Raw genomic sequence first — 27,870 nt, 5'->3', positions numbered from 1 at the left:
AATATTTTATGCATCTTTCCTCTCACCTGGGACTCCTGTTATACATATGCTGGTACTGCTGATGGTGTCCTAAAGGTCATCTTAGTCTCTCTTCATTTTTTAAAAATTTCATTCTAAGCACTGATGTAATTCTTTCTCAGACTGTCTAATTTAAATTTGGCCTCTCTTCAAGTTCCTTTTTCTATCTGCTCAAATCTGCTGTTGGACCCCTCTAGCAAATCTTTAATTTCAGTTGTACTTTTCACCCCTAGAGCTTCTACTTGGCTTCTTCATAATTTGTCTTCTTATTGCTATTCTCTATTTGGTTAGATATTTATTCCCAAGGTATCCTTTATGCTGTGGATACAGGCTCTGTACAGACCAGTTTGTAAATGGTAGCTATGGTCATAATTCATTAAGATCATATCCAAGGCTCCTCTGAGCGTGGAGACCCTTGGAAGCAGCATGGTGCAGTAACATTCGTATGTATATTAAGCATTTGTTTCTCCAGAATAAATGGCAGTGAAGGTTGTGTTCTTGGGGACTACATTAGGGCTTAATAAATGGGATTCCTTATCTAATTAAAGTTAGTGAAAGTACTTTTCAGAAGTTTAGTTGTGAGAGACAAAGAACCACAAGTTCTATAGATAGTTGATAAATTCCTTTTACTTGTTCTTGTATCCACATGATTGTAAAAAAGCAAACAATGCTAATGGCCACTTTGGTGAAAACACACAGTGTTCAGACCTTAGGAGGATTACATTCTTTGGACAGGTTTTATTCCCAGAATATCAAACCCCTTAGCCATGACAGCAGCAACTGCTTCACATAGCAGCATACGCCACATGTTCACCTTCAGTACTTCTCCTGAGAATACAGAGAAAGACAGTAATTACTTCTTCTACAAATCACTGTTAAAGAATACGCTTTTTCTGGACTTTACTGAGAAGTAAATAGCCTAACTCAGATGTTTTGGGGGCTTTAACTAGAATCATCTTTACTTAAACTGTAGAGAGAGACTCTAAGAAAAAAGGTGTTCTGTTCAAGAAATCTGTTTTTAACTGATAAGAGATATAGAGCCTGAACTATTAGACTGTAATTTTATCTTTTTCTTTTTTTTTATTCTGTTCTAGGCTTCATGGTCTGAATTAACTTTAAACACCATAATGATTTGTTTTCCTAATGAAATTTTAAGTTCTCAGGCATGATTCTCAGAAATGCCTACTTGCTGTATTATTATTAATCATTAGTTCAGTCTATTTCATTAACTATGTAACACAATAGAGCAAAAAGCCTAAAGGAGGTATTATTTCTTTCCTCCAAGGGTAGTTTTCATTATCAAGAACTCAAAGACTCACTCTGTGACTATCAGTCACACTGCTTTTGTTGGAAATGTCCTACTCCTAGTGACCTTCCAATTATTTGGAGTTTTATGGTTCCATCCCATGTGCCTGAGGGTGGGGAAACGAGTCTGTTTGGGAATGGGAAGAATTCCATTTATGCTTGTATTAGAGTCAGTGCAATTCTGTCTGTTGTATATGATATGGATTACTGTGTAACTAGGGGGAAATTGGGTGTGGGGGGTTTCCATAAATAAATTGAAAATTATCCACTTTCAACTCAAATGAATGCCTCTGTTGGTGCCCAATCCCCAACATGACTACTGGATGAGCCACTTACCACTCTGCCGATCTTTTTCCACACAATAGCAGCTATCATAGAATTCTGTGAAAGTAGTTGCCAGCTCATAGATATAATCACACAGAGTGTGGAGAAGTAAGTCATCTAGAATCTTCTGCAGAACCTCAGGGAACCGCAAAATGCACCGGCCTAGTTTCCATTCCTTCTCGTGGTCCAAAATGATTTTGGTCTCTTGAGCGGCTTTCCGGAGCATCTCTTCATCAATATTGGCCAGACGTGCAATCGACCTGAAAAATTAGGTAACAGCCATCATTCCCCTTTGTTAAGTATATTCTTCTCCGTTGAAAACATATAATAAGGAATGACTGATCCAAACTAGAAATCATCATTTGACTCAAAATAAAAAATGCTGCACTCCAATTACCTGATTCTAGTGAAGGCATACAACAAGTAAGCCGCTGTATTTCCTCTGTCATCCAGCATTTTGTCAAAGGAGAAGATATAGTCATTCAGCCGGTTATGGGAAAGATCAGCATATTTGATACAGCCATAAGCAACAGATGTCTGAGCAGCCTTCAATTCCTCTGTGGTTAAGACCTTTTGGAAAAGCAAAAAATACTTAAGTTACCAATCTTTGTTTTGTTCCACCATCTCACAGACAAAGATGGTGGTAAGAAGCATCTAGGGTGGCGATGGTAGTAAAGAACCTGCCTACCAACGCAGGAGATACAAGAGACGCAGATTTGCTCCCTGGGTCAGGGAGATGCCCTGGAGAAGGGACCGACTACCCCCACTCCAGTGTTCTTGCCTGGAGAATCCCATGGACGGAGGAGCCTGGCAGGCTACAGTCCATGGGGCTGCACAGAGTTGGACACGACTGAAGAGATTGAGCACGGCACAAGGAGCATCTAACGGTGCGCTTTAATCAATATCAACACTGAGGCAGGAAAACATAGACCACTCTACACGGAAGGGAATAATGAAAATAAAACTCATTGGCTCTGCATAACAAAGAATGCTTCCATGAGAAACCTGATTTATAAATATGAAGTGTCAGCTTGAGTACTTTTTTCCCAGTGTATTCAGTAGATATGAAACCAAAGCACCAACTGTTAGTTTTTATCTGCTTCATTCCATAGACTATTCTGAGGTGGGTTATAGGAAACAAAATTAGGGTCAGGTAATTAACTGGAATGAAAACAGGGTGTCAAGAAGTGGAAAAGAACTAACACTGTCTTGGTAAATTTGGTCATATATTCTGAAGCATTATTAGGTCAAGTAAGTAAGTAAGGATTTCTGGTCTGGACATGATGCAGTAGCTTGAAGCAGACTAACCCCTTCCACCAGAATCAACTACTTAAAAGCTGAATAAATTATAAGAAGCAACTGTTTGAAGTCTCCAGAGAGCATCAACACAAGGACATCATTAAGACAACTAGCTGGTGTGCTATCTGTCAGCCAGAAAACTTAACTAGGAAGATGACATTATCTAGAACTATTACAACTTTTCACCCACCATGTCAGATGAAATGACTGAAAAACCCAAGGAGGTGAGGTAGGGGGAGGGGGAACAAGACAATACAAACAACAGAAACACAGCAACAGCAACTTTAAAGACTGCAACTGGAGTTTCCCTGATGGTTCAGTGGTTAAGAGTCTGCCTGCTAATGCCGAGGACATGAGTTCGATCCCTGGTCCAGGAATGGACAAGCTGTGCAAAACTACTGAAGCCCACGCTCCCTAGAGCCTATGCTCCACAACAAGAGAAGCCACAGCAATGAGAAGCCCACGCACCACAACGAAGACCCAGCGCAGCCAAAAATAAAATAAATAACACATCTTTTAAAAGTCTGGAATCATTTAAAGAATACTTATTAATTACAAAGAGGAAAAACCGTAACTTCACAATGGAGAAAACTCATAGTATCACCGTAACAAAAGTGATCAAAATGAATGTTAACAATCATGAGACATATCAACATCGTGTGCCTCCTGAAATGAATGTTAACAATCATGAGACATATCAACATCGTGTGCCTCCTGAAATAATTATGTGAGAAGGAAACTTGTCTTCCTAAGACTGTATAACTTGAATTTAATCACGAAGAAATACCAGATGAACCCAGCTACAGGACATTCCACAGAAAACCTGACCAAAAGTGTCAAGATGATGAAAGAGAAAGAAAGAGCAAGGAACTGCCCAGATTAAAAAAAGATTAAGGAGACATGAAGACTAAATGCAACATGTGATCCTGGACTAGAAAAAGGAGACAAATGGCAAAATCTGACTCAGGTCTGCAGATTAGTGAACTGTACTGTAGCAATGTTAATTTCCTGGTTTTGAAATCATACTACATCTATAGGATGTTAATATTTGGGGAGGCTGATACAGCAATACTTTGTACTATTTTATAATTTTTTATGTCTGAAATTATTTCAAAATGGAAAACTATGATTAAGGTATTTAGAATATCCAAAATAAAGCATATAGAGGAGAAAAGTGGAAAAAAAAAAGTGAAAAACACTCTGGGACACAGTCAAAAGTTCTAACATAATATATGTACTTAGATTCCACAACAGAACAGGGCAAAGATGCAATGTTTGAAGAGACATGCCTGAGAATTTTCCTAAACTGATGAGGAACCCAATCCTCAGAAAACTCAGCAACTCCAAGCAAGATAAATACAAAGGGAAGAAGGAAACACTCTACCTCCCTCTCCAAACCACACCTAGGCAATTAAAAACTGCAAGGAGGAATAAAGTTCACAGCAAAGTGTAAATATGTGGATAAATATAAATGGATGGTCTAAAACAAACACTACGCAAAAGACTTGAACATATCATTCACAAAAGATACCCAGATGATCAATAAGCAACAGTTAACATAACTACTCATTAGAAAAATGCAAATTTTAACCCGTGAGATGCTAATACATATTCACCAGAAAAGCTATTAAAATAAGACTCACAAAATCAGTTATGTGGAAAGATAGAGGGCAACTGGAACAATCCTATTAGTAATGGGAGTATATAACGCTTGTAACTCTCTCCTTGGCATTTTTTTTTTCCTCCTTGGCAATTTTTAATACAGTTAAATGTAAGCCCACCCTACAACCCAGAAATACCATTTGTAGATATACATCCAAGAGAAAAGTGCATGTACCCAAAAAGTAGCTTGAACAGTAATGCTGAAATTATTAACAGCTTCTTATTCGTAACAGTCAACAAACAGAAACAACCCTAATGTCCTTCAACAGAAGAAACACATTAAAACTATTATCTATTTTATCTATCAGTAAAAAGAAATGAACTACTGATATACCTGGAAAACAGCACATACTTTATGATTTCACTTAAAGTCCTCAAATAAACAAAAATGATCTATGGTGATAGGAAACTTTCTGGGGTGATAAGAGATATAACTTGATTGGTTGATGTTAGCATGTATACACGTGTGTAAAAATTCATCAAGCTTTACATTTTACTCTATATAGATTAAAAAATAGTAGCTGAAACGGCCAAATAAAGAGTTAAAGCAGTTTTTGTTACCATGCAGACTAAACAAACTGATTAGTGACTAAATTTTCCACTTTTCATCTGACTTTGCCACTTATACCTAGGCCAGGACTAAAAGGCAAAACTGTTCTGGAGATACCAACTGGGTATACTTGACAACCACCAACTGGAAACAGAATAAAAAACAACTTCATGTTTCACTTTGGAACAATGGAAATGGAACAGGTGGGGAGAATGTTCCCTTAGAGCCTGCCTTCATGCTCTCTGTATTATCAGTGATCTGCCCAAACCAAACCAGAGTATGTCCTCAAAGAACCTTTTTTTGTTTGGCTCATTCATGTCTACATTTAATCCTAATCTGTGTCTCTTTCTATAATTTTACTCTTCTGTTTATAGTAGCTTTGTTCATTCCATTTGACTGCTGGAATGGAAAAGACCTAAGATCCGTTGACTCACTCTCTAACCTCTGTTTATTTCTATATGAAAAAAAATTTTTTTCCCCCATTTTGATGCAGTTCCTCCAAATTTCACACAAATCCAACCATAGTCCTTTCTAAGGGTGCTATGAAAGGCCATCATGTTTGCCTACTCTGTGGGCTCACGGGAAGCCTCGCGTGGTCAGTGTTTACTGCTAATGATGACTCTTCAAATGCTCCCAGAGAAAGCTCAACAGATGTACACTCTAATGTAGGGATTCACTCAAACCGCCTCAGTCTTCAGTATTCTCCTATCATTGGTTCAAAGCAGTGACAGGTAAACTGCCAAGAAGCAGCAGAGATTCTATGCCACATTAACAAAGGAAGAAAAGGCCATGGTCTTTTGAAATAGCTAAGAACTATATTTTCACAATAAACACTCAGCAATTCAAGAAACAAACTGTGCAATAAACCTGAGATATAAGCCTGTCAGAAGTTGACTGACTTATAAACCTTCCCAGTTCTCTCAATAAAAACAAAAATGAAAAACCACAGCAAAATGCATGGTACACAATATACAAGTAAGTCTTTGGATTACCTTGTCTCTTTCTTTTTCCTTCAATTTGTCCATGGAGCGTTTTAGTCCTTCTTCCAGGAGGTCAATGAGGCGCACTGTTTCACCTGATCGTGTTTTAAACTTCTTCCTAATAAAATTTAGATGTCCTAGTTAAACAGGTTTTGAAGCAGACCTTCCAACTTAGAAATCTTTAAAAGTTAAGTCTGACACCACCTTATTCAGGTGATAACCAGGGAGGATGACAAAAGAAAGCAGACACTTCCAAGTGTCTATCATCTATAACCCTCAACTCCAAGCATTCTATGCTTTAGGCTCCTAATAGCATTCTCTACATATCCATCTTTAATACAGTCCCTAAAAGGGAAAGAAAGAAGGCATCTGTTAATTTGTTCATTTTCCTGAACACGAAGTCTGGGTCAGTTGTTTTGCCTTCTTAGAGAATTATTAATTAATAATACTTTTGCTTCTAGAATTGTTTGGGAAGAAATTCTTAACTGGAATCTCACTTGCATTTTCCTAACTAGTAATTCCACCTTTTTAGTGGTAACCAAGCCTAAGAACATATCAAAATCAGCCTGAGAACTTTAAAACTGGATGTCAGGGCCCCACCCATACCCACTGAAATCTTTGTGGATGGGTCAAAAGTACTGATAAGCACTGCCCTGGGCAACTGCACTATTAAAAAGCATCTCATGAAAATTGGATTTTACCTATTAAATAAGTTTCCAAGATATTTAATGTCTTTTTCTTTCTTTTAAATTAAAAACACTGTTCGATCCCAACAATGATACAAAGGAAGCATGCTTTTCTATCTAACACAAAGTCAGCCAAAGTGACTGTGATACTTCCTGTTCAAGTTGTATGCTCAGAGTTGCCTTTAAAAGGGATCATCTTGCCCTTTATTATGGAATTAAAACTCCTTTATTATTCCAAAACTACATGATTTCCCAGCCTTTCCTTATGTAATCCCCTCCCATCCTTGAGAATCCAACAAATTCCAAACCTCCTGTGTGATGAAATGATACCCATCATAAAGCCTAGGCAAAATGCTAAGAAAGCCTTCCTTGATGTCTCCACTTGGCAAAACCTGGTCTTTTCCGTTACTCCCTACCTGTGCCTGCCTTGAGTCTTTATTTCTCGTGTGTGTGGGTCCTCTCCTCTCACCTGTGGTTCTAATGAGAGGGATGCACAGCTGAGTATCAAAAAGAGCTTTCAAAAACAGATGCCTAATACCCACCGCAGACCTAGAAAGTCAGTAACTATTCTGGGAGGGCCTGGCATGTGTATCTTAACAGGTTCCAAAGGGAACTGCTCTGCTTTAGAGGACAGGCTTCTTCAGGAAAGAGGACGTGCTTTATGTTATCTTCATGTACACACTGTGGAGCACCCAGCCAATGCCATGCACAGTGGGTGCTCAATAAACAGGAAGATGATAAAAAAATGATAAATTATTTACCGTAAAAAGCCTTAAAAAAAGAAAAATTCACTAAAAAAATAGATGGCAGAATCTGAGCATTTTATTTTTTTTTTTGGCCGCACTGCACGGCATGTGTAACGTCCCTGACCAGGAAATGAACCCATGTCCCTGTAGTGGAAGCATGGAGTCTTAACCACTGGACCACCAGGGAGGTCTGAATTTGAGCATTTTAATATCAATGTTTAAAATATGGTAGGATGCCACTGGCTAGCTATCACTGATAGTTTTCTTTTTTATGGTGTAGGACACCATAATTATATAAATGCAGATATCTAAAATAATACCACCAGGGTCGGAAGAACCAATATTGTGAAAATGACTATACTACCAAACGCAATCCAAGATTCAATGCAATCCCTATCAAATTACCAATGACATTTTTCACAGAACTAGAACAAAAAATTTCACAATTCATATGGAAACACAAAAGACCCCGCAGAGCCAAAGCAGTCTTGAGAAAGAAGAGTGGAGCTGGAGGAATCACCCTTCCTGACTTCAGATTATCCTACAAAGCTAGTCACGCACCTCTGGGTACCTTATCTTTGACAAAGGAGGCAAGAATATACAACAGGACAAAGACAGCCTCAATAAATGGTGCTAGCAAAACTGGACAGCTACATGTAAAAGAATGAAATTAGAACACTTTCTAACACCATACACAAACATAAACTCAAAACGGATTAAAGACCTAAATGTTAAGACCAGAAACTATAGAACTCTTAGAGGAAAACATAGGCAGAACATTCGATGACATAAACCAAAGCAAGATCCTCTATGACCCACCCCCTAGAGTAATGGAAATAAAAACAAAAGTAAATAAGTGGGACCTGATTAAACTTAAAAGCTTTTGCACAGCAAAGGGAACTATAAGCAAGGTGAAAAGACAACCCTCAAAATGGAAGAAAATAATAGCAAATGAAACAACTGACAAAGGTTTAATTTCCAAAATATGTAAGTAGCTCATACAACTCAAAACCAGAAAAACAAACAACCCAATCAAAAAGTGGGAAAATAACCTAAACAGACATTTCTCCAAAGACATATGGATGGCTAACAAACACATGAAAAGATGCTCAACATTGCTCATTATTAGAGAAATGCAAATCAAAACTACAATGAGATATCACCTCACACCAGTCAGAATGGCCATCATCAAAAAGTCTACAAATAATAAATGCCGGAGAGGGTGTGGAGAAAAGGGAACACTCTTGCACTGTTGGTGGAAATGTAAATTGATATAGCCACTACGGAAGACAGTATGGAGATTCCTTTAAAAACTAGGAATAAAACCATCATATGACCCAGCAATCCCACTCCTAGGCATACACCTTGAGGAAACCAAAACTGAAAAAGACACATGTACCCCACTGTTCACTGCAGCACTCTTTACAACAGCTAGAACATGGAAGCAACGTAGATGTCCATCGACAGGTGAATAGATGAAGTTGTGGTACATATACACAATGGAATATTACTCGGCCATAAAAGGAACACCTTTGAGTCAGTTCTAATGAGGTGGATAAACCTAGAACCTATCATACAGAGTGAAGCAAGTCAGAAACATAAAGATAAATATCGTATTCTAACGCATACATACGGAATCTAGGAAAATGGTACTGAAGAATTTACTTACAGGGCGGCAATGGAGAAACAAGACTTGTGGACATGGGGAGAAGGGAGGAGAGGGTGAGATGTATGGAAAGAGTAACACAGCCAACGGGCATCTGCTGTATGGCTAAGAAAACTCAAACAGGGGCTCTGTATCAACCTGGGGGGTGGGGGTGGGAGGAAGCTTCAAAAGGGAGGGGACACATGTGTACCCACGGCTGGTTCATGTTAAGGTTTGACAGAAAACAATAAAATTCTGTAAAGCAATTATCCTTCAATAAAAAAATAAATAAATTATATAAAAACAACCAAAAAAAAGAAAACCAAAACAAAACAAGAAAATAAGATCCTATAAAGCAATACTCAACTCATGCGTTTGATTTTTAGCACTTTCTTAGGATCATGAATGTTTAAGGGCCAGGTGTCTTCCAGTTACAAAAAAAGTGCAGCTATACAGAATTATATGTTTGATCTAAGGTATTTTGTCTGCATATAACCTTACATCTAAAATAAATACCCTGACATTTATTTGGGTAGGGGCTAGGCCTTTTATATGCTTAGCCTGCCTTTCATATGCTTAGTTAGCCCTTTTGCACATTGGCGTGTTAAGCATCTTAAGTTACTTCATGAAGCTTTTAGAAACACCACCCACATTTATGTGATGGTAGAATCTAGGCCATGTCACCAAATCAAAAATGATATGGTAATTAAATAACTAAGTGATCCTAAGACAATATTAAATGGAAGATGTAAAAATTTCTCTCAATTCTTCCTAAAAGGCTACACTCTCTGGCAGTGATAAGACACAGGTACAAAACAGCTTGGCTGCATACATACTACAGCATATGTAGACTATGGCATCAAATCAAATAGTCTCTATTAAAGAACTCTGGCTGTCAGGTATGTTGTTATCACCTTCACATTTTCCAGACTTACTTGTCTTCCCCCAGCACCACGCCAAATCCAGCATGAGACACTCGAGTTACTTCAGGGTCATACCAACCAATCATTTGAGCAGCACCAAATATTGTCTGGAAGTGTAAGGACTACAAAGAAATAGAAAGAGAAAAGTTACTTGCTAAACTTTCTAACTTAAAAAATGACTTAAAGCTCTTCTACTTAGGAATAAAGATTTGTAAAATTCAAATCACTCACTAACCTTTTAAGGCAAGTAAAGTTATAGAAGCTCTTCTTTATTCCTTATATATGAGAATAAGGGAACATCCTTCCTAGTTTATAGAGACAAGTGGGAAAACTGAGAAGTGAACAAGTTTGGCCAAATCCAAACCCTGCTCTCTCTCTCATATCACTTTTCTGTCTTTGAAGAAAATTTAGAGGGTTTTTGAATGCCAAATGCTTCACCATACTGCCTTACCTCCAATCAGACAATGCAAATTGATACAAATGTACAAACTTACTTGTCCATTGTCCACCACATAGATGATCATATCTGCTTTTTCCTCAAATAGTCTTTGTTTAATGGCAGCCAGGTCAGATGTATCATAGGTATAACCTCCATCCGATTTTACTATGGTTAATGGTACAGAACATCCTGGAACAAACACAATTTTTCTGCCATCGTCCACTTGCACAAATCCTAGAAGAAAAAAGAAAAAGAGAAAATTGTTGTCTGGGCACCCAGGGTGTGTTCCTGGTAGCTTCCCAAACTAACACGACACCTGGCTCCCAAATTCTTCATACAGCATTTCATTCTATGAGGAGTCCACCTGCTCAGCAGACACAAAACATGGAAATCTGTGCTTTGTTTTCAAGCAGGAGCCATAGCCTTCCTTTGGGAGAAAGATGCAATTTCTTTCATTACCTCTTAAAATGTATTCATTCATTTACAGTTTTCGAGTTACAGCTACAACAGAGTTCAGGGCACAAACATGGCAGGATTCAGCATTGGAATGACTAGTAAAATGGAAAAATAAAATCACGTTCATACACTCATGATGAAAAAGGCAAAATTCTTGGATGCAAGAAGGGACAATAAGGAACATGATGGTAAAAACAGCCATATTTCAGTGTGTGCTGCTGCTGCTAAGTCACTTCAGTCGTGTCCAACTCTGCGACCCCATAGACTGCAGCCCACCAGGCTCCTCTGTCCCTGGGATTCTCCAGGCAAGAACACTGGAGTGGGTTGCCATTTCCTTCTCCAATGCATGAAAGTGAAAGTGAAGTAGCTCAGTCGTGTCTGACTCTTCACAACCCCATGGACTGTAGCCCACCAGGCCCCTCTGTCCATGGGATTTTCCAGGCAAGAGTACTGGAGTGGGGTGCCATGTCCTCCTCCTCAGTATGTGCTACTATATGCTAAATACTATATTGAGTCTTATTAAATTCAACCTTCACAATAACTTTATGCAGTAAATACTATTACTAATGCCTTTTCCCTTTCTTTTTTTAAACATTTTAGAAAACTTATGCTTGGTAGGGTGAAGGCAGTATAAAATCCTGGTTAAAAACAAACTCTTGACTTAGCAGTTATTAGCTATGTAACATTGGGAAGTTACTAAATTCTTTGTGCTTTTCTTTTTTTAATGGACATTACTTTTCTTGTTATGAGTACAAAATAATTACACAATTAAAGTGTTTCTCACATTATGACAATCTGGATTCTCATCTTCCCCTCACAGCAAGGAATACAATACAGTTTCCCTCCAATATCCTAAACTATTTCTAAGGACCCCACACTTGCTTTGCCTTACTTTGTTGAATTCCTCCTTTCTGCTAGCATGGCTAACATGGCCAGCTTCTTTTCTCATTATTAAAATTTTTTTACCTAAGTCTACAAATAACAAATGCTGGAGAGATTGTAGAGAAAAGGGAACCTTCTTACACTGTTGCTAGGAATATAAATTGGTGCAGCTATTATGGAAAACAGTAGGGAGGCTCCCCAATAAACAACAACTAGAGTTGCTGTATGATCCATCAATCTCATTCCTGGGCTTATATCTGGATAAAACTGTAATTCAAAAAGATGCATGCACCCTTGTCTGCACAGCAGCACTGTTCATAATAGCCAAGATGTGGAAACAACCTAAATAGCCATTAACAGATGAATGGATAAAGACGACGTGGTATAAACATACAATGGAACACTACTCAGCTATAAAAAAGAATGAAATGCCATTAACAGTAACATGGATAGATCTAAAAAAGACTGTCATACTGAGTGAAGTAAGTCAGACAGAGAGAAACAAGTATCATATGATATAATTTATATGTGGATTCTAAAATATGACACAAATGAACCTATCTATCAAACAGAAACAGATTCAAAGAGAACAGACTTGTAGTTGCTGAGGGAGGGAGGGGAGTCTAGAGTTAGTAGTTGCAAACTATTATACATAGAATGGGTAAACAAGGTTCTATCATACAGCACAGGTAACTAAAATCAATATTCTGTGATAAACCATAATAGAAAATATGAAAAAAAAATTTATATATATAATTGAGCCACTTTGCTGTAAAGCAGAAGTTAACTGTAAATCAACTATATCTCAAGTTATAATAATTTAAAAAAATTCCTTATCTTAAAAGTATGGTCCCCAGATTCCAGAATGTGATTAGTAAGTATCATTTTCTCCTTCAAGGAACTAAGTTTCCCTGGAGATAACAGACTGGCTGAATCCACAAGTGAGGCAGGAAATGTACAAACTTATCCTGAAAACAAGTTTGTGTCCAGAAAACAAGTAAACTATCAAAAACTGTAAGGGTCAAAGGGGAAAAAAAGGAAAGCCACTTGAGACTACCATTAGCTAAATACAAGACAATTTGAGTATTAAAAAATAAAGGCAAACAGTTGGAAAACATAAAATACCTAATTTACAATAATGCTAAAAATAATCCAGTTGTTACATCTGGAAAATATTAAGAAACTTATTTATTATTCTGAAAATTGGTAAAGAAAAATAAGGAAAGAACCAAGCATTTATACTGTTTGCCTCCTATGAACCATACCTCAGGTTAAACCAAAATGATTATGTGACAAATTTCTGCACAGAATTCCAGGTAACAAACAAAATAAATGACAGAATGCTACATTTCCCAACCTCTAATAAAATAATGGAACCAAGTCATGATCATCAATAGCTGCTACAACCACTAGAGAAAAGTCTAATGGAGAAATTAAACGATAGATCAGGCTGACAAGACCTGAACCCACTAATTCATCTTAACATCCTAACAAGAGAGCCAACTAAAAATTGGCATTCTCACAAATAGACAAGACAAAACAAGTGAAGAAAACAAAACACAAACCAGAGTTTAATCTAGCCTCTTTAGAAAATACAGATAGAGGAATTACGCCACACACCACCATATGGAAATCTCTGTAGGACAAATGGCCTAGTTTCTTCAATAATAAATGAGTAAGAAGTATGGGGCTATGGAGAGGAACCCATGACTTAAAAAATTTTATATTAAACAAATGTAATGTGCAGACTCTGAAAAAAATACTCAAGATGAAAAAATATGAATCAGCTTGGAAAATCTGAACTCATGACTTGCAATTAAGAAATCACTGGGACTTCCCCCTGGTGGTCCAGTGGTTAAGAATCTGCCTTGCAATGCAGGGGCATGGGTTCAATCCCTGGTCAGGGAACTAGGATCCAATCCTTGGTCAAGGAACTAAGATCCCACACGTCACAAAGCATCAAAGCCAGCAGGCCACACTACTGAAGTCCCCATGCCACAAAAGAGTCTGTTCACGGCAATGAAAGATTCCACGTGATGTGACTGAGGCCTGACAGAACCAAATAACAAATGAAAAAAAGAAAGGAAGGAAGTATTAGTTGTCATGGACTGATAATGATATCATGGTTTTGGGGTGGGATGAAGGGTCTGTTGTTTCAGAGACAAATCAAAGCAGTCACAGAAGAAATTATATAATACAAGCAGTGTACACAGGAAGGTAACAGACACAATAAGGTCTGCCTGTGTTCATAACTAAGTTGGTGACTAGCACATGAAGCTGGGAGGTCACTATAATACTCTCTCTGTTTTTGCCTATGTTTGAAAATTTGTATAATAAAGTTTAAAAAAAAGTAGAGTGCTTACCTCTATCTTCAAATTCCTTTACAATATCATGCATCTTATCTTGATAGAAGGATTCTCCCCTCTCTATTAAAGAGATGTCCAATGCCTCATAGATTTTATTAAACTCTAGGGAAAAAGTCATAAAGAGAATGTATAATTTAAAAAGAGACACGCCTCTTACCTTCAAAGAAACTTATTATTTAATTGAAATATTTGGAAGAAAATTAATTACATTAAAATGTATGATACAGAATATATACATATTGCCATTTTCAAAATGTGAAGAAAATATTGCAAGATACACATCAAAATTATTAACAGTGGGTAAGAATACAGCTAACTTATTTTCTTTTTTCCTGTCTACATTTTTTTTCCCTCCAAAGAAATACCTCATGTAATTTTTAAAAAATGCACTTAGAAAATGTAAATGATAAGGAAAAAAAAAAAAGCCTTTCCTATTTGGAGATCAACTGTTCACTGAATTTTCTTATAGTTTTTCCTAATTGGTACCATTTATTTTTTTGTCTAGCTGCACATTAGTGACACGATAACCTACAGCAACACAACACATTTTACTGCCTAGTGTGGCAAAACAGCCTTTTCCAAACACCTACTGGCTATTTTTTCCAAAGATCTACTGGCTATTCGTGTTCATCTGTTCTTCAAAGTGACCTTTCAAATAACAGTCAAGTCTGTGAACACTCAGAACTGTTTTGAAACCACAAATGAATATGGAGAACAAGGGGACTCGGCATGACACTCTACCCAAACACTCTGTTCCACCCTGGCGTGTATTTCCCTTCATTTCAGCCCTACACATTTCTGGATAGAATTATCTGAAAGGATTTTATAGCTTTGGATGCTTAATGTGAATAGCATCTTTTTCCTTTCTACTTTTTTTCTAACTAATTTTTCCTGACTTCTAAAGAAATTAAAATTTGCACCTGCCTGTCTTTATAAACTTTCTTTGTAGTTTCAATTTCAGAAAATAAGTAAGAAAAAAAAATTGATTTGCTAGCCCTTGAAAATGTAATACATCATTCAAAGTCAATTCTGAATACTCAAGAAACTACATGCAATAGTATTCGCTGGATAAACAAACAAAGCCCAGAAGTTTACCTTGGCGGGAGACATCACAGATAAGTTTCCAAGCTTTTATGATGTCTGGATTTTTACTCTGGAGCAAAACAACACACTGATATGCTCGCTTCTTAAATTCCTCCTCAGTATCAAATCTCTTCTTGGATTCCTATATTAAAAAAGGTAAGGTTTGTAAACAATCAGCCCTATATTTCTAGATAAAACACATTTCTTAAAAAAAAAAAAAAAAAAACCGGAGGAAGTAAAAATTTAGATCTGTTGAACAACAGAACAAGTGTTCTAACTCAACAGTCAAAGACGTTGTTACAAATGAATGTGCTAATAAAACCCAATTATTGCTTCTGAAATAATTTTCCTTAAAAAATGTAAAATTTGCATCACAGTGCTACCTCTACCTTTCCAGTTCACACTAGTGCTTGTGTTCCAAGAGAATTACAATGTACAGCTAACAGATGAGGCTGAATTTTCCAGGCTCTATTTTCCACTCTGAATAATTTTTTTTTGTTGTTGTTATTAAAAATAAAATCGTGGACTTCCCTGGTGGCACAGTAGATAAAAATCTGCCTGCCAGTACAGGGGACACAGGTTCGCTTCCTGGTCTGGAAAAACACCACATGCCGTGGGGCAACGAAGCCTGTGTACCACACCCGCTAAAGCCCAATAGCCCAGAGTCTGGACGCTGCAACCAGAGAAGCCAGTGCACAACAACCAGAGAGTAGGCCGCTGGCTACAACTAGAGAAAGCCCTTGTGCAGCAACAAAGACCCTGTGCAACCAAAAAGATTGCTTTCACTGGTTCATATCTACTTTGAAAGCAATAGGTGCTTATCAGAAAAATATTATTGTTAACCCTATCCCAGACTAACCAGCAATAACATTCTGATGAAAATTCTAGATATTTCTTTGCAATCACAGATCTGTATGTTTTAAAAACTATAAATATATGGTTTTTCTTTTATCCTTGGTATTAAAATTCAGCAGTGTATTTTAAATATTTTATGGCATTAATAGATTTGCCCATTCAGTGTACAGAATCCCAGCAGATTACAACAGCTATTTCACCTAACTGATATCAGTAAACGATTTTTAATTTTTTCATTAGAAAATACACACCAAAAGATAAAAAAAAAAAAAAACCTCTAAAAAAGCCAATTACCAACCAACCAAAAAAAGTTTTAAGTACTATATTATTTCTTAATACAGTAATCCTATTCTAGGACTCTATCATAAGAAAACAATTTTAAAAGCAAGAAAACCTACATGTAGAAACACGTAGATACAACCTACAAGTAAACCTACAAGTAAAAACATGACGTTACTTAGTGAGCATCCCCAAAATGGGGGGGGAAAAATCCAATAATAAGGAGTATACACTTTGGTCTACAAATCCAAAATAAGATGTGGTCACAAAGTAACATGAAAGAGTATGATAAAACTTTAAATAGGTACAATACAAAAATGATATTATAACCACAATTGATATAATAAATGTTTATATATGGATAAGTGAAAGAGTCAAAGACTGTTTACTACAGTGATTGATTTAAAATTATGGTTTATGGTAAATTTGTCTTTAAAAAACTGTTTATACTTAACTAATGCTTTCAAAATATACAGAATCAGGAAGATAACAACAGCATCAAAATTTTTAAAAACTAAAATGTATTTTGACTAACAAACTCCTAAATTCATGTAAGAATGGGTAATGCTGTAGAATTAAACTTTTAGCATACACTGATAAAAGCAAACATGCTATACTGAGGAACAGAGGATGCAGCAACTTTTATTTAACCCCATCATAGCTTCAAATACCATTTAAAACTCCCTAAGGAAAACTATGATAACTGATAGACACACAAATAATACAATAATAAATGGCACCAAACCTTATAAAAAGCCTGAAGATCCCCAATGGGAGGCGAAACTGTTAGGTAATCTGGAAATTTATCTTGCAGGTGAGCAATGAGCATGCCAAACTGAGTTCCCCAATCTCCTACATGGTTTAATCTAATATCAAACACAGAACAAAAACCACTTAAAAATGATAAACATGAACTGGACTATAAAGAAGACTGAGTACCAAAGAATTGATGCTTTTGAACTGTAGAGTTGGAGAAGACTCCTGAGAGTCCCTTGGACTGAAAGGAGATCAAACCAGTCAATCCTAAAGGAAATCAGTCCTGAATATTCATTGGAAGGACTGATGCTGAAACTCCAATACTTTGGCCACCTGATTCAAGGAGCTGACTCATTTGAAAAGACTTTGATGCTTGGAAAAGACTGAAGATGGGAGAAGGGGACGACAGAGGATGGGATGGCTGAATGGCATCATGGACTCAATGAACTTGAGTTTGAGCAAGCCCGGGAGTTGGTCATGGACAGGAAAGCCTATCATGCTGCAGTCCATGGGGTTGGTTGCAGAGTTGGACACAACTGAGCTACTGAACTGAACTGATATTCCGTTAGGAACCACAAACATTAAGTGCCAATACATCATGTTTAGTATTGTTCTTTTTATGGAGGTGTTTCCTCATCTGGTCTGAGACAAAGACAAGGTCTGTTATGTCTGTCATTAGATACCCAGTAATGGAGCCTGCAAACACCTGGCCTACAGGATTTGCTGAATGAAGTTCCTATGAATGGACTGTGATCTGTTTGTTGCGTAGTTAACTGGGACAGTGGCAGTCAGGTCAATGTTGATCATTACCATAATTTTATGAAAACCTAACTCTTCAACCAATTATTTCAGTATAATTTAGTAGTTCCCACATATCAATGGACAAAATTCTTCAAAATATATCAATACAATCACTTCTCATTCCTCACTGCTTTCATCTAACCTTAAACCATCAGATCATCTCTTGCCTGGATTATTAAAACAGACTTCTAATTAATTACTATAGTTCTTTTGCCCTTCTTTGCCTAGTTTCTTCAAAGTAACCAGAGTAATCTCTAATCATATTATATGCCATACTAAGATTCTCCAAAAGCTTCCCACTGCATTTAATAAAATCCCAATTTCCTATCATGGCCTACAAGGTCCAGTACAATCTGTTTCTTGCTTACCTCTCCCACTAAAATATATACTTCTAGTATACAGAAAAGGCACTCAAGAAATATTTGTGCAATAATGAAGGAGCTTTTTCCTTGGTTCTACATCCACCCCAAGTCTAAATAGCTATTAGTCCAAAGGAGGGGCCAAGGACATAATTTAAAAGCCTAATGGGTGATTATGAAGCAGACACTTAAGAACCACTGATTTAGTCAAAGATTCTTTCTCTAATGACATTTTCTCTTCTATAGAAATCTCCAAAGAAAGACAAGAGTACATACCTCAGCACATTATATCCTGCGAACTCAAAGAGGCGGCACATGCTCTCGCCTATGATTGTTGACCGGAGGTGGCCTACATGCATCTCTTTAGCTATGTTGGGAGAGGAAAAGTCAACTATAACCTGGGATAAATAATAAAGATTTTTTAGAGGGGGGTATACGTATAAATATTTTCTTTTGCTAACACATTCATTAATAACATTTAATAATAAACAAGGCTTAAACATTAGCTTGGACTGTAATTCAACTGTTAGGATTTCTGATGGAACTTGTCCATCATTAATTGAAAAATAATCAAATCTGTTTAAATAAGTTATCTATTCTTTATTTCAGAGACAACTCATAAATATCAGCTGGCAACCTCAAATGACTTGGGGAATGAAAACAAAAATCACATAGCAATCAAGACCCAGGGGAGCTTTCTCAAGGGTGCTGGCGATCGTGGGCAGAGCGCCATGAAGGCCTCCGGGATGCTTCGCGAGTGTGAGGTGGTGGGGTGCTGCCTGCCGACCCCAAATGCCGCTCCTCTATCGTAGGAGAATTTTTGCGTCTAATCACGCTGTTGCCAAGTCCCACTCCTGGTACTTTTGTGTCTCCACTGAAGACGATGAAGAAATCCTAGGGGGAAATGGTCCACTGTGGACAGGTGTACGAGAAATCCCCCCTGCAGGTGAAGAACTTCGGCATCTGGCTGTGCTGTGACCCCCACAGCAGCACCCACAGCATGCACCGGGAGTACGGGATCTGACCACAGCCGGTGCCATCACCCAGTGCTACCGAGGCGTGGGCGCTGGCACCGAGCCCGGGCCCTCTCAATCCAGATCATGAAGGTGGAGGAGATCGCAGCCAGCAAGTGCCACCAACCAGTGGTCAAGCAGTTCCAAGCCTCCAAGATCAAGTTCCCACTGCCACACCAGGCCCTCCGTCGCCAGCACAAGCCACGCTTCACCACCAAGAGGCCCAATGTCTTTTAGGTGCAGGCCCTCTCTGTCCCCAGGTCTGCCCAAATAAAATTCAAGTGGGAAAACAAAACAAAAAAAAAGACCCAGGGGAAGGGGGACTTTCAAGATAGCAGTGGACTAAGATATGGAGATTGTCTTCCTCCCCACAAATACATCTGCATGTGGAGCAACTCCTACAGATCACCTACTGAACGCTGGCAGAAGATCCCAGACTTAAAAAAAAAAAAAACGACCCAGTGGAAAGGTTACTTCACAGCTATGTTCATAATCTCAAAATATGACTAAATCTCAATATAAAAAGTGAAAACCATTCTTAGCTACAGCTAATAGAATTCTAATGTATTATGCTATCAATCAAAAAATATACATATACCTTTTTGTTCTCTCCAATGGAAGGTATTTTAACACCATTCACCAAGAGATTGGTCAACTGTTGTGATACAAAGCCCTTTCTTAAGTGGATATTAATAAAACCTAAAGAAAAAGAGAGAAGAGAAAAAAATCAGACAGCCTCCAAACTTGAAGATTGCTCACTCCCAAAGCACTTCTCAATTTCACTTATGCTGGCTCCAGAACCCTAGTATGGCTCTGATAAAACTTTTCAGGCTCCCAAAACCACTTGGGGCCTTGGCTTGAGCCCTCTTATAAGCTCCCTATTTCCAGATCTAGTTTCACCACTTTCCTGAAAGCTTCCTACTTAATGCAGGACCCCTTCACTCCCAGCCAATGATTTGTTTAATTCTTAACAGAAAAGAAACGATCCTTTTGCCACAGAATATCTGCCATCACTTACCTCCTTTTTGCTGATGAGAAACTGAGTGACAAGGCAATAAAGTAACTCATCCACAACCAGGTGAGTAAGTCTAGTTTAAAACCTCCATTCCCTAACTCCCAATCCAAGGTGCTTTCATCATCTTGTTCAGTACATGAGTTTTAACCTTATATTTAAAATGGTTTTCTTTTCTTATTTCAAAAGGACTCAGCAATCAACAGAACTACTTAAGAAAAGAGTACATTATGACATACCAGGACCAGCAATTTCAACTTTCTCAATATATTCATTGTCTGGGAGGTGTTTGACAATGTTTTCAGCAATTTCTCTTGGATTAACTTTCTGTTCCTTGGTTTTAAGCATCTATAAAACATAAATGATTGATTACACAACAGGTCTCAGCAGATTACTAGGAAATGTACAGCTGACAAAGCATCAGATTCACCTGACATTAAGACTCATCAAAAGACAGAAGCAGAGCCCAATGACCTTGTAAAGAGAAATTAAAGCATCAAATAGCAACAGTGCCAGGAGGAATGGACAAGTGCCAAAACCACAGCATCTCTTTTCAGAATGAGCTGCCACAACGATCTAGAACTTCTTAATGAAGACTTTTAAAGTCTTTAGTTATAATGCCTGTTTCCAGGACATTTACATTTGTAATTTTCAAATCATGAAAGTGTGCAATATTCAGATTTGAGTAGTAAATAGCACCCTCATAAACCTAACTCCAGCACAGACACACAAAAATTATCTAGAAAAAAATCTGATCTCTTTAGATGAAGCCTTTCTATTCAACAATGAAAAGAAATCAAAAAGTCCCAAACCAAGGGCAATAAACTACTAACACATTAGCTATTAAAAACAGGGAACTCCTCTGACTGAATATGAAATACACAAGCCTATCTCAAAGACACATCTCCATCATATATTTGATGGGAATGCTGGTGCTAATTAGCTAACTTCTAATCCCTCAACAATAACTCAGTTATCCTGGACACAAAAGGAGGAATGTGCCAAAACAAAACAGTATCAGCTATTTCCTTAAATACTGAGTATATATAATTTAAATATTAAAATTTGTGCTTTTTAAAAATTAAAACCATACATTCCCTTTCCTCAAGTTTTTCAGAACTGTGGGAAATGTTTTCATTGAGGATACAAGGCTCTATTATTTATGTAAATGATAATGATAATTATGGGCTTCCCAGGTGGCTCAGTGGTAAAGCATCTGCCTGCTGATGCAGATGTGTGGGTTTGATCCTGAGTCAGGGAGCTCCCTGGAGAAGAAAACAGTAATGCACTCCAGTATTCTTGCCTGAGAAATCACACGGGCAGAGAAGCCTGGCGGGTTACAGTCCATGGGGTTGGAAACAAGACAGACACGACTGAGCATGCACTCAATGATAGTTGTAACGCTTAAGAAAAATCAAACCACAAAGAATGCTTTATAATAAATAATATAATCACCTGACAGATGCCCATAGCACTATTACACTGATAGTCCCCAAACTTGGGCTGCTGACTTGGTGTCACTATCAGTGGAGGATTTTCCAAAACTGGATAGGCAGCCTTAATGGCACAACCAAAGACCTCTTCCAGGCAGCTATTGATGTTAATCATATTCTTGGTTGGTTTGTTCCTTTCTGCCTGAAGACTCTGTAAGAAAAGAATGTAAATGTTAATAATCTTTAAATTATATAAAAATTCCTCAAATATTTTGAGAAGCCTTCAAGTACCTTGAAACTGAAAGGTAACACACACTCATAGTGTAACACTCTCGTATTTAGGATGTGCTGAGAAGCATTAATAGGACAAGTCTGTCCCACAGCATCTAAGACATACATGTAAAAATACCCCATGTACGTTTTACTACAGATATTTAACCAGAACAGAGGCCAGCAATAGGGAGTAAGGGACTGATGATTTTCTCAGCTTCCTAAAGTACTGAGAAAATAATATAAAATCAATCCTAAATAACTTCCTATCAAATGCAGGAACTGAAAGCTCTATGGACAAAAACAACAAAAACATTTAATCTCTCCATTAAAATGCTGACCCTTTCAAGTGTGAAATGAAACAGGTCAAAAATACTGATGAGTACTATTAATATATCAGAGTAACAGACTGTTTTGTCTTACTGCTAAATAACCCTGTGGTACTTCCTATTTCTTACCTTCTCAGAAATGGAATACACTCATTTAAGATGGTATATAATCAATCAATTACCTCCATTATTGCACTTTTCATACTTTCTCCAAATTATCTGCCTATACCACCAGACTTCTGATTGCAAAGAAAGTGTCTATTATGGTTCTATCCTGGTAGGCGACAGTCCATGTGGTTGCAAAAGCATCAGACATGACTTAGTGACTAAACAATGAAACAAGTCCTGGCACCTAACACTGTACCTGCCATGCAGCAGGTCAAGATGACTGGTGACTGAACAGATATGCTCTTAAAGGAACACAAGTGAAAATGCTGTCTACACACTAATCACGAATTTACATGAGTAAAACATCAATGATATGTAATAAGAACGGCAACAATCACGAGAACTATTATTCGAGCAGTACTGAACTGGGTACTCCTGAGTGATTCACGTGTCAAGAATGGAGTCAAGTGCTTTATTTATGTGCATTACCTCACGTCACCTACATAACAAAAACGGACGTCATGACTGCCATCACCATTTCCCTGTGGGCTAGAGATTAAGTAAGTTGCTAAAGATGATAAAGGCAAGAGGCAAAGCCAGGATTCAAGGTCAATACTCTTTTCTCCCCTAAAATGTTAAGTTCCATGAGGTGAAGAAATACTACATGTGGTACAAGCATCTTTGCTACAACTCAATATAAACATTCTGAAACTTCACATTATGCAAAAAAAAAAAAAAAAAACCCTAAAACACCCTTCTAAAACAACAGAACTTATACTAAAATCAGCATCAGAAGGAGATAACTCAAAATCTGAGAGTTTGTAACAAAAGCACCATCACAAAGCAACCTTAACATTGTCACTGATGAAAAAATGTACCTGTCATTCTAATAAATACTAATGTTAAGACTTAATCTTGGGGGAAAAAAAAAAAGACAGCTCAATGGGAGGGGGTATAAAGAACAGTTGAGGCTGCCAAGTTAATGAAAACAAGGGCAAAATGCATCTCAGACAACCATCCAAGACGTGTTTTTAAGTCAGGGCATGTGGCCAAAGTGAGCCAGAGGAAGAGGGTAGGGGGAGAATGGGCATCCTACACGACTTATTCTTCCATGGCTTGCTGTTTCCAGTTGTTTACCTATCTTGTGTTCAGTGCTGTTACTCAGCAGGGCAAAATATCTGTGAAGAAAACAATATGCCTTCCACATTACGCTGACAGAATTCTCCTATTTACACACTAGAGCTAGTGTCCATTATGAAAATGTGTACTAAAATAAAAACAAAAATAAATGGGAACTAATTAAACTTAAAAGCTTTTGCATAGCAAAGGAAACCATAAACAAGAGGAAAAGACAATTCTCAGAAAGGGAGAAAATATTTGCAAACAAAGCAATGGAGAAAGGATTAATCCAAAATATACAAACAGCTCATGAAGCTCAGTATCAAAAAAAAAAAGAATAAAACTCCAATCAAAAAATGGGCAGAAGACCTAAATAGACATTTCTCCAAAGATGACATGCAGATGGCCAAGAGGCACATGAAAAGATGCTCAATGTAACTAATTATTAGAGAAATGCAAATTAAAACTATAATGAGGAACCACCCCACACAGGTCAAAATGGCCACCATCAAAAAATCTATTAAAAAAGAAAATCTACAAACAATAAATGCTGGAGAAGGTGTGGAGAAAAGGGAACCCTCTTTCACTGTTGGTGGGAATGTAAATTGATACAGCCACTGTGGAGAACAGTATGGAGGTTCCTTAGAAAACATAAAAACAGAACTACCACATGACCCAGCAATCCCACTACTGGGAATATACCCAGCCTGAAAAGGTTAGTCGCTCAGTCGTGTCCGACTCTTTGTGACCCCACAGACTCTAGCCTGCCAGGCTCCTCTGTCCATGAATTCTCCAGGCAGGAATACTGGAGTGGGTTGCCATTTCTTTCTCCAAGGGAGCTTCCTGACTCAGGGATTGAACCTGGGTATCCTGAATTGCAGGCAGATTCTTTCCCGCCTGAGCTACCAGGGAAGCCCACGTACCTGGAGGAAGCCCTAACTGAAAAAGACACGTGAACCCCAATGTTCACTGCAGCACTATTTACAACAGCCAAGACATGGAAGCAACCTAAACGTCCATCAACAGATGAATGGATAAAGAATACTGCATTCCATAAATACAACAGAATATTAGCCAGCCATAAAAAGGAAAGAAATTGGGTGATTTGCAGAGATGTGGATGGACCTAAGTCTGTCAAACAGAGTGTAGTAAGTCAGAGAGAGAAAAACAAATATTGTATATAATGCATGTATGTGAAATCTAGAAAAATGAACCTAGTTCCAGGGCAGGAATAGATAAGCAGAGGTAGAGAATGGATGTGCAAATATGGAAGAGGGAGGGTGGGATGAATTGGAAGACTAGGTTCAACATAAATACATTTCCATGGGTAAAACAGATCGCTAGTGAGAGCCTGTTGCGTAGCACAGGGAGTGCAATTTCTCCATTGTGTACACCAACAACTTACTCCTAACTTGTCTAATGCAGGGGGGAAAGGACAGGGTTTGAGTCCTTTTATCAAATTTCAGAATCTTCACTAACAAGGATTTTTTAAAAGACACTGTAATTTAAATTGTGGGATGAAACCAAAGCCCAGAGCACTCACTTTTTGAAGGGTCTAACACGTGTTGTAAAGCAGAGGGTTGGAGGGGTGGGAAGGAGGTCCGAGAGAGGGTGGGTATGTATACACACAGCTCATTCATAGTCGTTGTGCAGGAGACACTAACACAACATTCAGCAATTATATTTCAGTAGAAAAAAAAAAAGAAAACACTTCCTTTTGTATCTTTTCCCTCCTAGCTTCCAGCACGTATCAGGTATTTAACAATAGTTCTGACTTGAAATAAAGACAAATGAATATAAATAAGTGCAGAATGAATGAGATGATCAGAAGGTGAGATATGTTGGGGAAAATTCCCTGGAAAAGGAATTTTTTTATTTTAGAAGACTCAAAGCTTTTTCAAGCATAAGAGATCACAGTAGGTAATAAAAAACGACTTCATGGCAGTGGGGCAGGCAGAGTCTAGGACAAATAAAGAGAGTAAGCTTTGGAAAAAGGGTATAATGCCAGTGCAGCCTGCCTGAAAGTAGTGGAGCACACACAGAGCAGAACAATCATGGGAGTGAGGCCATCACCCAGGATGTGTCATCAGCAGACCTGAAAGGCAGGCCAAGAAATTAAAGCCCCAACGGAAGCACGCTCAATCTTTGACAAAATCGATAAACACTGTTAAGATTATGAAGTCATGAAATAACCAATACAAGCTTCATGGGAAAAAAATGTTCCAAAACATTAAGTGGAAAAGAACCTTCCCACAAATATGACACCATAAAATACAAAAATAAAACTGTAAAATAACCAACTTAAAGCAGAGAAGGATTGTGGGTGTAGTTAAAAATATTTTGATTTGATATAAGCAATTACTGAAAATTAAGGTGGCTAAACAACTTAGTATGATGAAACATTTCAAAGGGTCCCAGAAGGAAAACAGCAATTTCTCTATTATCTGCACCAACAACTTACTCCTAACTTGTCTAATGTAGGGGGAAAGGACAGGGTTTAAGTCCTTTTGCCAAATTCCTTTCAGCATCTTCTTTAACAAGGATTTTTAAAAAAGACACAATAATTTAAATTGTAGAAGGAAACCAAAGCCCAGAGTACTCACTTTTCGAAGGATATTCAGTCGATACTTTAATTTTAAATTTTCTTCTCGCAAATTCTCCAAATCTGAAGAAGCTTCTGAACAGCTGTAGTTTTTCAACCGGTCAATTTCAGCAGTCAGAAACTTTATCTCTTTTTCCTAGGAAAGAACAGCCACCTTGGTCCATCATGACTGATGACTCCCAGATGTGATAAACTGAACCATAAACTTACTTCCTCATCTCCCCTCCTCTCCACCTGAGCATGGTAGAGGTATAGCAATTAAGGACTTGTGGTTTTTGATAACTTGTGGTTTTTCTTTGAGTTTTTTGATGACATTATCGATCCTATCCCTCGTAAGAAAAAAGTATTTGTGTGTGTTGGAGAGGAGAAACAGGGGTGTTAAGCCTGCAGTGGGATCACCTTCAGATCGCTTGTTTCTTTGGTTCAAGTCCCTCTGCTTATGCCTTTTCTGAGACAAAAGGACTTTCCCCTTTAATCCTCTTTGTTTCCAGTGTCTTAAGTCCTAGATCAGATGTTTCACTCTAATACCCAGAACCAAAGACATGTCAATTCAAGAGAAATAAAGCTACCAAACTGCGTTATTCAAGGAAAGATTCCTCACTTCACATTTGATTGTTTACCTGGGCATAATTACAGCAGACAAAAAACACAATATGCCATAAATGAGCATACTGTGCTCCAGGCACAGAGCTAAACACTTTTCAGAAATCATCTCTATTATTCTTATCACAACCCACTGAGAGTATACCTATGTCCCTACACTGAAAAAGACCATATGACTCGAAACAATAAAGAACGTGACAATTTACTTGACCAACTTGTAACGGATCTAGCAATGAAGCGGTCCCCATCCTCCCACCCCGCCCCACCTGCACCTAGAATGTAAGGAAACTGTCACTTCTTGACAAGCTCTTGCAGTTCTTTCCCCACGAATACTGATGGCAAGAAGCAAGCCTCAGCTTGATAATCGGCCCCTGCACGGGCCGAGAGGAAAGAATCTCCGGATTCCTCTTGCACAGTATCGTGGACAGAACGGGGTGCTGAGCGGCAAACAGGGCCCAGGGCTCCTGCTCTCACCCTACCCTCCTCTGTGTGTGTTCCCGCGCTTCCCCCCGACAGAGCGCGCTTGTTCGGGAAAGGACACTGGCCGAGGCGGGTCTCGACACGCCAGGCTTCAGCCCCCTGTAGATGCTGGCTTGGGGGTGTCAAAGAGAGGGGGATCCTCCGTCTCGCTGGACCTCACTGTCACCCGGGCCTAGGAACGCCGGGTTCTTCCTCTCCCATCTCTTGGAAAGCGTTCCTGGGAGGGCATTAACCTCCGAGGCAGCGCAGGCCCGGGAATCGGGACCCCGCTGCCCCTGTCGGAGGGGCGCAGGCCGGTCCCCGCCTCGCGGCCGTTCTTTGAGTGCTGCCCGGGCGGGAGCCGGGCCCTAGGGCCTCCCTTTCAAACCTTCCCACCGGCCCCACGCGGTACTACCTGCTGCAGCAGCCGCGCGGAGCAATGAGCAACTAAGGCGTCCATCCTCGCGTCAGCGCCCTAACCTCCAAGTCGCCGGAAGCGGAAGCAGTG

At 38.4% G+C, this 27,870-nt stretch overlaps 1 protein-coding gene and 1 pseudogene across 1 annotated transcript; one reads left to right on the top strand and one right to left on the bottom strand.

Annotated features, from left to right (window-relative positions):
* Positions 1–20,017, top strand: part of LOC133062643 (large ribosomal subunit protein eL20-like) — a 43,103-nt pseudogene extending 23,086 nt beyond the window's left edge.
* Positions 619–27,870, bottom strand: RARS1 (arginyl-tRNA synthetase 1). The gene is made up of 15 exons (XM_061151907.1): positions 27,778–27,870; positions 26,302–26,436; positions 21,895–22,083; positions 20,679–20,787; positions 20,026–20,126; positions 18,691–18,812; positions 17,244–17,364; positions 15,377–15,506; positions 14,279–14,383; positions 10,633–10,811; positions 10,151–10,260; positions 6,151–6,256; positions 2,045–2,217; positions 1,660–1,907; positions 619–846 (listed from the first exon to the last, which is right to left on the bottom strand). Exons 1-15 carry the CDS (start codon positions 27,820–27,822, stop codon positions 737–739), a joined length of 1,983 nt encoding a protein of 660 aa, XP_061007890.1. The 5' UTR covers positions 27,823–27,870; the 3' UTR covers positions 619–736.

This window comes from Dama dama, chromosome 9 (assembly GCF_033118175.1).
Source record: "Dama dama isolate Ldn47 chromosome 9, ASM3311817v1, whole genome shotgun sequence".
Lineage (NCBI taxonomy): Eukaryota > Metazoa > Chordata > Mammalia > Artiodactyla > Cervidae > Dama > Dama dama.
Note: the sequence above shows the minus strand (reverse complement) of the source record. Positions and strands in the feature narration are given on the sequence as shown.

Coding starts and splice junctions, on each gene's coding strand:
- RARS1 (XM_061151907.1), bottom strand. CDS start 27,822: ATGGACGCCTTAGTTGCTCATTGCTCCGCGCGGCTGCTGCAGCAG. Junction 17,365..18,690: donor GCAGGATATAATGTGCTGAG/GTATGTACTCTT, acceptor GTTTGATATTAG/ATTAAACCATGTAGGAGATT. Junction 847..1,659: donor GGAAAAAGATCGGCAGAGTG/GTAAGTGGCTCA, acceptor CTGTATTCTCAG/GAGAAGTACTGAAGGTGAAC.